General features: G+C 47.4%; 1 protein-coding gene across 11 annotated transcripts in view; it reads right to left on the bottom strand.

The window, feature by feature from the left end:
• Positions 1 to 14,431, bottom strand: part of STAG3 (STAG3 cohesin complex component) — a 101,086-nt gene that overhangs the window by 74,627 nt on the left and 12,028 nt on the right. For 9 of the 11 annotated variants that reach the window (XM_077336193.1, XM_077336190.1, XM_077336191.1 and 6 more), the window contains exons 3-10: positions 14,308 to 14,412; positions 13,429 to 13,525; positions 10,701 to 10,777; positions 10,380 to 10,584; positions 10,038 to 10,189; positions 8,568 to 8,641; positions 8,364 to 8,487; positions 3,243 to 3,341 (exon numbers count right to left, since the gene is read on the bottom strand). In XM_077336193.1, coding sequence (XP_077192308.1) covers positions 3,243 to 3,341; positions 8,364 to 8,487; positions 8,568 to 8,641; positions 10,038 to 10,189; positions 10,380 to 10,584; positions 10,701 to 10,777; positions 13,429 to 13,525; positions 14,308 to 14,412 — 933 coding nt within the window. The remainder of the gene's footprint in view (positions 1 to 3,242; positions 3,342 to 8,363; positions 8,488 to 8,567; positions 8,642 to 10,037; positions 10,190 to 10,379; positions 10,585 to 10,700; positions 10,778 to 13,428; positions 13,526 to 14,307; positions 14,413 to 14,431) is intronic. The other 2 variants (XM_077336197.1, XM_077336201.1) reach the window with 2 other exon arrangements.

Below are 14,431 nucleotides of genomic sequence, written 5' to 3'. Positions count from 1 at the left end.
TCCTCCCTAATTATGTTGACTTGGCTCACCCCCAGATGCACCTTCTGAGCACCAAGCACCCCTTCCAGTGGGGACCAGCAGCAGCACAGGTCTTTCAGAAACTCAAGATATACTTCATCTCTGAACCCTATCTAGGGTACCCTGACCCAGAGAAGCCTTTCCTGGTAGAAGTAGATGCTTCAAGCTCCGCCCTGGGGGCCGTGCTCCTGCAACCCGGTCCAGTCCACCAAGGCCTTGCGCCTACTATCCCAGGCAATTCACCCCCATGGAAAGGAAGTATATCATCTGGGAACGCAAGCTCCTGGCCATTAAGGCAGCTTTTGAGACCTGGTGCCACCACCTTGAAGGAGCCAAGTACCCTGTCCAGGTATGCACCGACCAACGGAACCTGGAGTATCTCGAGTCTGCCCACTGCCTGAACCAACACCAGATCTGGTGGGCTCTCTTCTTCGCCCGCTTCGATTTTTGGATCGAGTACATCCCTGGAAGCCAGAAGAAGAGAGTGGATGCTCTCTCCAGACAACCCCAGTACCATTCGGACTCAGAGGCCACACCGACTCCACCACTGCTACCTGCCTCAGTCTTTGCCGCCCTGCTGGACCGGCCCGAGTTTCAACAACAGGTCAGGGATCGACAAGCTGAAGATCCATGGGTCCAGGAACAGATTCAGTGGCTTCAGGAACATCTTGGGGAGCCAGCGGAGTATCACCTCCAATAGGGTCTCCTACACCATCGGGTTCGTGTGGTACTCCCAACTGCTGACCACTGCCCTCAGAACGAAGACTAGCTTCTCCAGTGCACATCACCTCCAGACGGACGGCCAAACTGAGAGAATCAATGGGGTCATCGAGCAGTACCTGCAGTGTTATGTGTGCTACCAGCAGGATGACTGGTCACGTTGGCTCCCCCTGGCCGAATTCACGTATAACAATGCTACCCATACATCCACCCAGATGTCCAGAGGAGGGCAACAAAGATGGTGAGCGGTTTGGAGCACAAAATGTATGAGGAAAGGTTGGGGGAGGTTGGTCTCTTTAGCCTGGAGAGAAGACGAATGAGAGGAGATCCCCTATCAGATCCATCTTCTAGTATTTAAAAGGGTGCCATATAGAGGATAGAGCAGAGTTGTTCTCTTTTGACCTGGTGGGATGGACCACGTCCAATGGGATAAAATTAATTCAAAAGAAGTTGGTTTGAATTTCTCCACTGACAGTTGGTTTTTCAGTGGAATAGGCTTCTTTGGGAAGTGGTGACTTCTCCATCTTTGGAAATTTTAAAGCTGGCTGGATAGCCATCTGCCGGAAAGGCTGATTTTGTGAAGGTTCAAGGGGGTGGAAGGTTAGAATGGATGAGCAACAGGGCTGTGAGTGTTCTGCATAGTGTAGGTGGTTGGACTAGATGACCCAGAAGGCCCGGCCCCTTCCAACCCTATGATTCTATGACCCTGCCCACTGCATTCTGGACCAGTTGTAGTTTCCAGATCAAGATTAAGGGCAGGCCTCCATAGAGCAAGTTGCAGAAGTCCAGTCTAGAGGTGAGCGTTGTGTGGATCACTGTGGCTAGGTGTTCTGTGGCCAAGTAGGGGACTAGTAGTTTGGCTTGGCAAATGTCAAACATATATATATATATATACTAGTAATCAAGCCCGCTGCACCTAAATGCAGCGGGCGCTAGACCACGGAGCCCCCGGCATTCGCGCGGAGCGCGGCTGCCGGGGGCTCCGTTTGTCAGGGGGCTGACGCGGCGAGAGGCGCTTTGCGCCTCTCGCTGCATCAGGCCGTTGGGCAGGGAGCCCCCCGCAAAGCGCCTCTTGCCGCGTCAGCCCGCCGGGCAGGGAGCCGCATCGGAGACGCTTTGTGCCTCCCGACGCATCAGGCTGCCCTCAAGGAAGCAACTGCGAGCCGCGCTTGCACTCAAAAGCTCACGCCCTGAATAAATCTTTCTTGGTCTTAAAGGTGCTACTGGACTCTGATTATATATTTCTGGTCTTGGAGGAGGAGCTGGTCTCATGGCTTAAGTGCCACCCAGTGCTTAACACTCACTCAGGGTGGTTGACCCGCCCCTGGGTGTCTCCTCCAACCAGCTTGCCTGTCTATCCAGCAGCCAGCCAATCGCCTTCCATCCCCCACCCCTGACCACCCCCTCCTTCCACTTCCCTCCAGTGCTTGGAGGCTGCAGATCCCTGCTGCGTAACAACTGCCCCTGCTGATGAGTTGCCTACAGCCTGCAGCCTTTCCAGGTCCTGGGAGAAGGGAGAAGCCATCCGCAGAGTTCTTCCACCCCCACCCCCACCCCGCCTAGCACCTGTTGTATTTCTGGATGTAATGGGCTTTGCCCCTAGATTTGAAAGCATCACATTTACAGAAAATGAAGACTGGAATTTGAGCACAAACAGCAAAGCTTGCCAGAATCTGAGACCACCTACATAACGAAAGCTAGGCATCTTATATTCCAAATGGTAGCTGTCAGTCAAAGAATGATTGTTCAAGCTATCCCAACACACTTGGATAAGTCAGGCTGTCTTGCACCTGGCCTCCAGCAGTGATAAGCAGCGACTCAGATCTTCAAGATAAGCAGTTGTTAACAAGTGCATGTGTGTGTGAGAGAGAAAATAGTTCTCTTGGGAGTGGCTAACAGCATCCTCCCTCCTATCTTAGGGCAACTAATCAGCATCTAACAATGGTGGCATTACTCAGGCCATGCACTTACATACCGTGACTGCACAAAACCAGACAAGACTATATTCCTTCACAGACCAAAGCTGTACACCAGAAGACTAATAATGCCTTCTGGTATTGTTTTCTAGCCCTGGATTGGAATTATATCTTGGAGAAGGAAAGCAGGGAGCCTGGAGGATCTCAGGAATACTGAAGAGGCACTCAGGAACTCTAAAGAGCCCTGCACTATTCAAATCCTTCTCCATTATGCAATGCAGAATCTCTCATAATTAACTGGAGTAAGAAGTGTCACTCAAAGGTTCCAACATTCAAGAGGAAGTTGAAGGAAGTTTGCCCTTGCGAACATGATAAACAGCAGAGCTCACCAAAACTTCAGGTATAAAAGGACAATGTTACAATTCTACCTTACTGTCATACTGCTAAATACACAGGGAGATTCAAACAAAAAATACTGTTCAGCAGAGGCTAACAATTCTGTCCTGGGGAAGCAGCCATGGCTCAGTGCCAGAGCATCTACTTGGTATGCAGTAGGTCCCAGAACTCAGGCATGGGTGGGCATCTTACCTTGAATCGGCTAGTGAAGAGTTCCATACGAGAAGCCATCTCCTGGTTGCGATACAGCTCTTGCAAAGTGAGTAAGCATTTGAGACGGACCTCTCCCTGCTGCAAGACGTGATGGACAGGGGAGGTAAGAAAGCAGTAACCTTCATCTAACACAGCTCTCTATCCTACCATTTCAGACACTGCCCCCTTATTCTGCTGTGTTCATCTGGAGATACATCTTCTAATCACTGGCCATCTTTCTGCAATCTATAATCTATAACCGCTCCGCGGCAGCGGTATTAATAAAACGCTAAGGGCCCTTGGTGGGCCCTGTCTGTGATGGGGAAGGGCGCCTGTTGGCCCCTTCCCCCTGGAATGACAAGCGTAGGGCCCAATTGGCAGGCACAAAGCGCCTACCGATTGGGCCCTATGCTTGTCATTCCAGGGCCAAGGCACCAATCACCAGCCACGTACAGCGCAGCTACTCCTGGCTCTGGCATGACCACTCGCCCACCCACCAATATCCGCTGCCTTCCCCCCACGCCGCCATTACCAGCCTGCCCGCTGCGAGGACATGCAGTGGCTCGGCAGGGCCAGCCTGGTGGAGGTGGAGGTGGAGGTGGAGGTAGAGGTGGGTGTAGTCTTCGCACCGCAAAAGCCAACGCCTTGAAGCCTCGCTGCCGCCTGCCGCCCGCCCGCCACCCAAAGCCTTCTGCCCTGGCAAAGGGATATCCCCCGGCGCGTCAGTCCCTTTGCCACCCCCATCTCACCACCCCCAACCTTCCCTCCCAACCAGCCCCCAACACTCGGCCCTGCACGCCACTGCCACTTCCCTGGCCGAAAACACCCACCCACCCACCCTTCTCAACACACAACTCCTTCCCCCCCCACTTACCCCAGCACTCCGCTGCCGCCGCTCCCCCATCCCCAAACACCCACCCACCATTCTCATCACCCAACTCCCCCCCTTCGACACTCACCCCCACGTTCTACCGCCGCTGTTCCCCCACTCCCAAACACCCACCCACCCTTCTCAACACCTGCCTCCTCCCCCCTCGCCACTCACTCCCGCGTTCCGCGGCCACCACTGCCCCACCCCCAAACACCCACCTTTCTCAACTGCCCCCTTCCCCCCTTGCGAATCACCCCCCACACACCCAGCGGACCTATCCCCCCTCCCTTCTACCCCTGCCCCATCACCTTTCATAGCACCTACCTGCCTGCCTTCCTCCCTCCCAGAATTCACTTTCTCCTCCCTTCCTTCCTCCCTTCTTTTCTGCCTCTCTCTCTCTATGCCTCTTTCTCTCCCTCTCCCTCGCTCTTCCTGTCTTCCTGCATTTCTCTCTTTCTCCCTTTCTTTCTTCCTTCTCTACATTCATCCACCCATCCCTCTAGTGCCCGCTGTATTTTTTGTGCAGCGGGCTTAATTTCTAGTCCCATATAAACCGACACACATATAAGCCAAGGCACCTAATTCTACCACAAAATCTGGAGAAATTTATTGAAGGTGAGAAATGCAGCAGCTACAGGTAATTTTACAGGGTGGTCTAAGCGCTTAATCCATGCTCTATGATTCTATCCTGTATCCTGTATTCTGATTCTGTCTTCTGTTATGTTTGCTACCCCTCCCTGTTTGGGATCACCTGCAAATTTAATAAGTAACCCCTCTAATCCCTCATCCAAAACATTTATAAATCTTGTAGAGAGAGAAAAGCTAAAGCTCAGTATGAGCTTCCTTGGCAGAAGAGTCTGATCTGAAAGTTTCTACTTCTTGCTTTTAATAGCAGCACGTAATGCTGCAAGGCAATGTTATTGGCGGACTTATTCTCTGTGAATTGTAAACAGACACGGAATGCAAGCACGAAGGGGCTTTTGTTGAGCGAGTGATCAGATCTGTCTCTCAGCCCGGAATTAAAAAAAGAAGCGCTAAGTAGGCAGTTGGCTTCGAATCTACCTTTTGAGGATGGCAAAAGAGCAAATAGAGGAGTTTAAGGAGAAAAGAGTCCTGTAGTGGGCTACCATGTGTGCCCACTACTTCCGCCTAATCTACCAGTTCTTCCCTATTGATGAGACTCAAGTCTAAAATAGCAGAGCCCCTGGTTCCCCTCTCTACTTTCTGGGAAATCAAACTGTCGGCAAGACAAGTTAAGAATTTAATGGAGTTTGCATTTTTAGCAGAGTTGGTCTTCCAACAGATATCTGGGTTATTGAAGTCACCCATGACCACTGTTTCCCCCTTTTTTTAAAATTGTGTAATTTGGTCTAGCAGTATCTCATTCAAGTCCTCTGACTGGCTTGGTGGTCTATAGCGGACCCCCACTCTCATTTCCTACTCCTTTTATATTTATCCAAATACACTCAACTGAACTTTCATGCTCAGTTACCTGTATTTCTTCACAAGTATAAAGATTCCTTACATATATTGCTACAGTTCCCCCCTTCTTTTCTTGTCTGTCCCTTCTGAATAGATTGTACCCCTCAATTTTAGTATTCCAATTGTGAGTATTATCCTACCAAGTTTCTGTGATTCCTATTAGGTCATGGCCCCTTTCCTCAATTACGACTACTAGTTCCTCCTGCTTGTTTCCCATACTCTGTGCATTAGTGTAGAGACATCGTAGTCCATCCTTTGTGTGCCTCATGGATTTGTTTTTTGAACTTCCTTGTAAGCTAGTAGTTCCCAGCTTATGTAACATTCCCTGTAGATTTGAGATCTTCTCATGTTCAGATCTTGCCATCATACCAAGTTCTGAATTTACATCTTGCCCCCGCCCCTTTGGTGTCTAGTTTAAAGTCCTCTTCACCAGGTGTGCAAGGGTTCTCCCAAAAATACTTTTTCCTTCCCTTGTGAGGTGCACACCATCTCCTGATAATAGCCCCTCATATTGACATCGTTGACCATGATCCAGAAATCCAAATTGTTACTTAATGCTTAAGGCTGATCCTGAGTAGAGCAGGGGGTTGGACTAGATGGCCTGTATGGCCCCTTCCAACTCTATGATTCTAAGATTCTGTTGACACCATTGACGTAGCCAGTCATTTACTTGCATAATTATTCTCTCTCTTCCTATGCCTCAGCCACTTACAGAATGGACTGATGAAAATACAACCTGTGCTCCCATGTCCTTTGCCATAGAATCATAGAGTTGGAAGGGGCCATACAGGCCATAGAATCAGAATCCTAGAATCATAGAGTTGGAAGGGGCCATACAGGCCATCTAGTCCAACCCCCTGCTCAATGTAGGATCAGCCCTAAGCATCCTAAAACATTCAAGAAAAGTGTGTATCCAAACTTTGCTTGAAGACTGCCAGTGAGGGGGAGCTCACCACCTCCTTAGGCAGCCTATTCCACTGCTGAACTACTCTGACTGTGAAAAATGTTTTCCTGATATCTAGCCTATATTGTTGTACTTGTAATTTAAACCCATTACTGCGCATCCTTTCCTCTGCAGCCAACGGGAACAGCATCCTGCCCTCCTCCAAGTGACAACCTTTGGTCCAGATCACGTGAGGTAATGTTACCACCTTACTCTACTATGGTTAGACCTCACTTGGAGTACTATGTTCAGTTTTGAGCACTACAAATGAAGAAAGATGTAGAGAAACAAGTGTGTTCAGAGCAGGACTACAAAGGTGGTGAGGAGTTTGGAGATCAAGTTGTATGAGGAAAGGTTGAGGGAGCTTGGTCTGTTTAGCCTCGAGAGAAGATTACATAAGATATGATAACCATCTGCAAATACTTGAAGAGCTGTCATGTAGAGCAGTGGTCCGCAACCTTTATTAGGCTATGGACCGCTGGGGGGGACGGTGATCGCGCTGCTGCACATGCGCGTTTGTGGCCACGCATGGCGCAAACCCGCATGCGTGGACCTGCCACGCATGCGCATTTCCGCTGGCGTCCGCACTTCCATCTCTCCCCCCCTCCTCCTGCAAAAAGAAGCTTGCCGGGGTGCAAGAATTGCTTGCTTGTGGCCTGGAAAGTTTCTCACTGCGGGGGGCGGGGGGCGGGGAGAGATAGCCGCGGACCGGCACCGGGCCACAGCCCAGTGGTTGGGGACCACCGATGTAGAGGATAGAGCGGAGTTGTTTTCTGTTGCCCCAGAGGGTCAGATTAGAACCAATTGGTTGAAATTTATTCAAAAGAATTACTGGCTAAACATCATAGAATCATAGAGTTGGAAGGCACCTCATGCGTCATCTAGACCAACCCCCTTCACTATGCAGGACACTCACAACCCTATCGCTGACACTGTAACATGCCACCCCCCCCCGAACCTTCACAGAATCAGCCTCTCTGTCAGATGGCTATCCAGCCTCTGTTTAAAAATGTCCAAAGATGGAGAACCTACCACCTTCTGAGGAAGCCCGTACCACTGAGAAACTGCCCTGTCAGGAAATTCTCCCGGATGTTTAGACAGAATTTCACAGAATCATAGAATTGGAAGGGTCCATAAAGGCCATCTAGTCCAACCCCCTGCTCAATGCAGGATCAGCCCAGAGCATCCTAAAGCATCCAAGAAAAGTGTGTATCCAACCTTTGCTTGAAGACTGCCAGTGAGGGGGAGCTCACCACCTCCTTAGGCAGCCTATTCCACTACTGAACTACTCTATGATTTTTTCCTGATATCTAGCCTATATCGTTGTACGTGTAGTTTAAACCCATTACTGCCTGTCCTTTCCTCTATAGCCAACGGGAACAGCATCCTGCCCTCCTCTAAGTGACAACCTTTCAAATACTTAAAGAGGGCTATCATGTCCCCTCTCAACCTCCTTTTCTCCAGGCTGAACATTCCCAAGTCCCTCAACCTACCTTCATCGGGCTTGGTCCCTTGGCCCACAGTGCTCCAGGTATGGTCTGACCAGTGCCGTATACAATGGGACTATGACATCTTGTGATTTTGATGTGATGCCCATGTTGATACAGCCCAAAACGGCATTTGCCTTTTTTACCGTTGCATCACCCTGCCTGCTCATGTTTAGCTTACAATCCACAAGTAATTGCACCAATCCAACTACAAAATCAGGCAAGCAACAGTTTAACCCTGTCAATACCAGTAATACAGGATGACTTACATCATACACAGAAACCCACTAAGAAGCAGACAATGGTTAAATACCCTCCTCCAAATAAGGAATATCCACCTTGTCATGCAGTGTCCAGCCAACATACTTGAGATAGCCATCAGTCAGAAAGGAGGTACTATAGTGCTGCATCCATTGCCCCATCTCCTCCATGCAAATGGAACGTATCTCAGGCACAAGGTCCCTGACAAACAAACAAATGGGGGGGGGGGTTAAGGTTGCTTCTCTTGTTTTCTGCTCTTCCCTAAGTCCTTCCCAACTCACCGATAGCGGTGAACAAAGATTCCCTTGAAGATAGCATTCATTAAGTTCTCCAGCTCTTTCTGTTTCTCCTGGAACTAAAAGACAATGAAGCAAGTTGCAAGAAGAGTAAGACTTATATGGTCATCCAGTCCAACCCCTTGAAGAATGCAGAAAACCAGGCATCTAATTGTAGCCAAATAGAATAAAAACTTGCAGCAATACAAGACAGTAAGAAAAGCAAAATACAAATTTAATTTTTTTAAAGGTTTCTCCAAAATAAGCCCAGTCATTGAATAATCAATCGAGCTCTTTAGTAGGAAGATTAGTAATCATCTCCTTCCATTTATCATCTCAATCTAAAAGCAGCTGGGAAAGGGACTGAAATACAATGTTTGGCCACAGTAGTAAAATTGAAAGACTATTTATTCCCTTATGCCATCTTCCCAAAGCAAAAAAAATGCCTAAGTATCTCACCATATAAATACACAAATGTGGGGAAGGGGAGGGAGAGAGTGAACCGAGAAGAGCTGGTTTTTTATATTCTGCTTTTCACTCTCTGAAGGAATGCCAAAAAAGCTTATGAACAATTTTCCCTTCATCATTCCATAAGATGCCCTATGAGATAGGTGGGGCTGAGAGAACTCTAAGAGAACTGACTAGCCAAAGGTCACTCAGCTGGCTACATGTGAAGGAGTGGGGAATCAAACCCAGTTCTCCCTATCAGAATCTGCCACGCTTAACTACTACTTCATCCAGGATTTAATCTGCTGGTCAGACCAGCAGTCCATCTAGTCCAGTTCTGGCAGTCTGCCTGCAGGTGTGCTATCAGGCAGCAGTGCCAGTTCTTTATTAGTGGGCACTGCCAACATTGCTGGGGACTCCGGCATGCACATTATGGGGGTCTGTGTTTTGAAGAGGAGTGTCTTTCTGTGTGTTTCCTTTCTGTGCAAGAATTGCAGCATGACAACTCAAAATTCTTGCGAAACAGCAGAACCTACTAGAACAGTCGCATTGTGGTCAGCTGGTTCCCAATTTCTTGGCATAAGAACTATGCACAACCACTAGCTAAGATGGCTTTAAGTATGTACATTTATTATTCTCCTCTTCATGTGACTGGAGATCATGCTAAATGGACGAAGTTTCAAAGGCCCTGCAAGACAGCATTGTTCCACCAGGCATATAGCTGAGGCCAACATAAGCAGGATATGACATTAGAAAGCCCCCCCTCCCCCTCTACATTTAAAATCTAAAATTTGGATACAAAATCAACTCCAGAATTATTCTCACCCATATGGAAAGTGTTGGAGCAACCAATAGGGTATGTAGTATTAAATTTTTAAACAGCTATTTGTAAATATTTTTATAAATGTACTTTGTACAAGTTTTTAGTGAAGTTAGCTGGTCCGAGCTTATTCCTAATAATAACTGGGGATGCCTTCATAACACAACCCACTATAGACTGGCCCCGCTGATCCCTCTTCACCAAGTCACCTCCTTGTGCTGTTCCAGCAGCTCCTCCAGTTTCTCTGGGGCCCGACGATTCAGCCCCTTAGCCCTCTCAGACTCATACTGACGCTGACTGTTGTCTTTCTGCAAGCTGACACTCAGGGCCACGTGCATCAAGCCTGTCATCAGCTTCATGGCTAAAGAAGAAAACAGCAAAGCACAAGCCTCCCAACCAATCTCCGCTCATCAGCAAAAGCCTCAAGGAGTTCCACAATTCCCTCTCTAACGTGACAAGACACACAACACTTCCCTTGTATGCCAATAAAGGTTTTCTGAATCTGAAAAACAATACACCCTATCCAAATCCCACACCAGCCACCTGCCTACCTGCCAGGGTGCTGGTATGGCGAAAGGCACGCACTTGGGAGTCAGACATGCCAGTCAGGAGGGCAATGAGGTTGTCCATCAGGTATTCATCATACACAACATCATATTGGGTGTGGTGTACAAGAACAGCCATCACCTCACAGAAACCCCTCCGGAAACGTCGCCAGGCAGGGGTACTCAGGGACAATGGATAGTCTGCAGAATTCTGGGGGAGAATGGGAAACTCAGCTGTGTCTGCTGGCCTCCACATTGCACAGAACACAACCAGCATAAAGGCCACCTTCTTGCTGTTTGGATTTTGCCCACTCTCTTGGCTCTCACCTCATGAAATGACTCTGTCAGCTGCTGAATGATGTGGGAGTTCTGGAGGCTCTTGAGCATTTCATAAGTCACCACTCCTGACAGGGAGAGACAGAGGTCAGAACCAGCCCTAATCCCCCAAGCCACAATTGATAGAACCATGCTGTTAACCTGAGACATGGCAAGCAGAAGACTCTCAAGCTGGGGATGGCAAGCAAATAATTATTCCAATGCAAAATCAATGTTCCAAAAATATTTTTAACTCAAAATCAAAACCGACTCCTAGGTATATTCCATATTCGATGCCTTCATCAGTGATATGTGATACTATAAATATATGAAAAAATCATAAACATATCAGCATATGTCTGCATGTAAAATGAAAGTATTAAATTTAATACAGAAATGGAAACAAACATACCTTGATAATGTTTATGAGTCCATTTCAATGGTAGGAATGTATCAGAATGATACTAACCTTAAAGATATATAATATTACGTAAATATTTACAACAATATATTTCGCACCCTGGTGCGACCATAGAATCATAGAGTTGGAAGGGGCCATACAGGCCATCTAGTCCAACCCCCTGATCAACGCAGGATCAGCCCTAAGCATCCTAAAGCCCTAAGCATCCTAAAGCAATCTGTCAGCCAGTTATCGATCCCCCTAACAGTAATAGGATCCATGCCACATTTTATCAACTTATCAATAAGAATATGATGTGGAACATTATCAAAAGCCTTACTGAAATCAAGGTAAACTGTTCACAGCATTCCCTGGAACTAGCAAGGTAGTAAGTTTCTCAAAAAGAGAGATAAGGTTAGCCTGACATGACTTGTTCTTGTGAAAGCCATGCTGACTCTTAGTAATTACAGCCATCCACTCTAGCTACTCAAGGAATGATTGTTTGGTGATTTGCTCTAAAATTTTGCCAACTATCGATGCCAAGCTGACGGGTCAGTATCATAGAATCATAGAATCATAGAGTTGGAAGGGGCCATACAGGCCATCTAGTCCAACCCCCTGCTCAACACAGGATCAGCCCTAAGCATCCTAAAGCATCCAAGAAAAGGAAGCTTATAGCCAGATGCGGATGTTGGATTTTCGTAGGGCAAACTTTAATAAACTCAGAGATATGATGAGAGTCATACCATGGACGAGAATGCTGGAAGGGAAGGGAGCATGTGAAGGGTGGGCGCTACTCAAACAAGAGCTATTGCATGTTCAATCAATGACTATCCCAGAAAGACGAAACACTGCAGGAGCTCTAAGAAGCCTATTTGGATGAACAGAGAACTTCAAGAGGAACTAAGAAAGAAAAGGGAAATGTTCAGCAAATGGAGGGAAGGACAGAACTCTAAAGAAGAGTACCTACAGGTTACTAGGCACCGTAGATCAATCATCAGAAAGGCTGAAAGTGAGCTAAAATTGGCCAGGGAAGCCCATTGTAACAAGAAAAGATTTTTCAGATATGTGAGGAGCAAACGTAAAGTAAGGGAGGCAATAGGCCCACTGTTGGGTTCGGATCTACAAACCCTAATGGAAGATGCAGAGAAAGCAGAAAGGCTTAGCGCCTATTTTACATCTGTTTTTTCCCACAGGTCAAAGGGTTTAGGCACATCTAGAGATGGCAGTAGGATAGTGTCTGGGTGGCAGGTTGACATGGATAGAGAGGTTGTCGAGAGGCATTTAGCTGCACTGGATGAGTTCAAATCCCCTGGGCCGGATGAAATGCACCCGAGAGTGCTCAAAGAACTTTCCCATCTTGCAGAACCCATCTTATAATGTATTTGATTTTGCCTACCTGAATGCAGAACTTTATACATTTTTCACTGCTGACATTCATTTTATTCAGTTTAGCCCACTTCTCGAGTCTATAAAGATCATCCTGTATCCAGATTCTTTATTCAGCTGTGTTTGCTACCCCCCCCCCATTTCAGTATCATCTGCAAATTTAATAAGCACCCCCTCTATTCCCTCATCCATATTGTTTATGAATGAGTAGCAGTCGTACTATGTTTGGACCTGGGATTGCACAACATGAGTGTCAAGGAAAGACTACTTTTCATAGCCCTTCCACCCTTGTCTTTTGGAATAGGACAAAGGTTAGAAGGGGTGCAGTATCTCCTACGCCTTAATTTGAACCAACTTATCCCACCACCATACTGTCCCATCCCCAAATTGTAGGGATCCGCAAGCCTTTGCTGCCCTATCATCCATCTCATCCTTTTTCCCCCTCCTTTCCTCCCTCCACCTTCATCAACCACTCAATATTCCTAATATTGTAAGAATATTAACAATCACTCTCAATAAACTCAAACTTATGATTAAACTATAAGGCTTTCTTCCCTAAATCTGCCCAATCTCCTCAATTTTTATGGAGATGTTCAGGTTGCTCTGGGTTTCCAGGTCTATAGGTAATTTTCTAGGTGGGCACATCTAATAACCAGCATCCACAGATTAAAGGACCTCAGCCTGAGAGCCTGGAGGTCCACTGCCACTCTAATGACCTTAATGGACTCATGGGTCCGATTCAGTATTAAGGCAACTTCATGGGTTCACCATCTATCTAGCTACACATGTTCATCTCTGTTTTGGTCCTAAACTGATCTCCAACAGCTTCTTAGGACAGGAAAGCTACTCCCTCAAATCTAGATAATACTGCAACCAAGCAGAGACTGCAAACACAGAAAGGAAGAGAACAGAGGAGATGCCAGTAGGCAAACATGAACCTCCTGCACTCACCTTTGTGGCCACATGACTGTACAAGGAAATTGACCAGTTCCAAGAAACCCAGATCATGGTCCTCCTTATAGCTCTCTAGCCACTCATCAAGGACAGACTAGAGTTGGGAGAGAAAAGGAGAAAACACAAAGCAGATATATTTTGAGAGAGCATCATGTAAATAAGGAGTCCCACCTACAACTATCCCTTTGTCCCAATACATTTTGTTGATGATCTCTGCCCCTTTTGCACTGATCAGCCTCCTGCAAAGAAAAACCACCACTTTTGCTTGGGCTGCCCCCTCATTTCTTGTATTTCGTCCCAGAACACATACAGGTTGGGGTCTCCCTCCATTCCCACAGAAAGCTGGAAGAGAGCCACAGACACACATTAGTGCAAGGCTTGAACGCTGGAAAGTTGGGAGCAGTCAGGAGTCTCCCAAATATTCTGCATGCAAAAGTCCCTGAATACTTGGCCATTTTTTTTGTCAGCAAAAATGGGGAGGAATAGATAGAACACAGACAGATAATGGCCAGCAGAATCATGACACAATGCTTACTCTCTCAAGAAGAAATTTCTGAGACTAGGGCGTCAACATCTGCTACCACTTTAAAAGCAGAAGCCCTACCAGCATCACTTCATACTTGCAAACTGACACAGGGCAGTCCAGGCAGGACTATCTTTAAGGCCCCTTGACGAGAGTGGACATTTCTTGGCTGAAATATGCCCACATCTTAACCTGGAAGCCCAGGAAGAGCCAAGCAGGCTGAGACACTGCATCGTTCTGGTGTGGCCATGTTTTGGACCCACTCCTGTTATGAGCATGAAGGTGAGTAGGCACCTGGCAATCCCTCCAGAGGCTGGATCATGACAGAATTCTTGCTCCACCCCCAGCCTCACCTCTATGATGCTCTTGCCTAGCTTCACAGCCTCAAAGAGGTTCCCACCTCTCATGGATTTCTGAGCATCCGAGCTGTGATTATCCTTCCGCAGCTGCTTAGGCCCCTGAAAAACAAGACAGAGG

Source organism: Paroedura picta, chromosome 4 (genome assembly GCF_049243985.1).
Source record: "Paroedura picta isolate Pp20150507F chromosome 4, Ppicta_v3.0, whole genome shotgun sequence".
NCBI lineage: Eukaryota > Metazoa > Chordata > Lepidosauria > Squamata > Gekkonidae > Paroedura > Paroedura picta.
The sequence above is the reverse complement of the archived record's forward strand: the minus strand, read 5'-3'. Positions and strand labels throughout refer to the sequence as shown.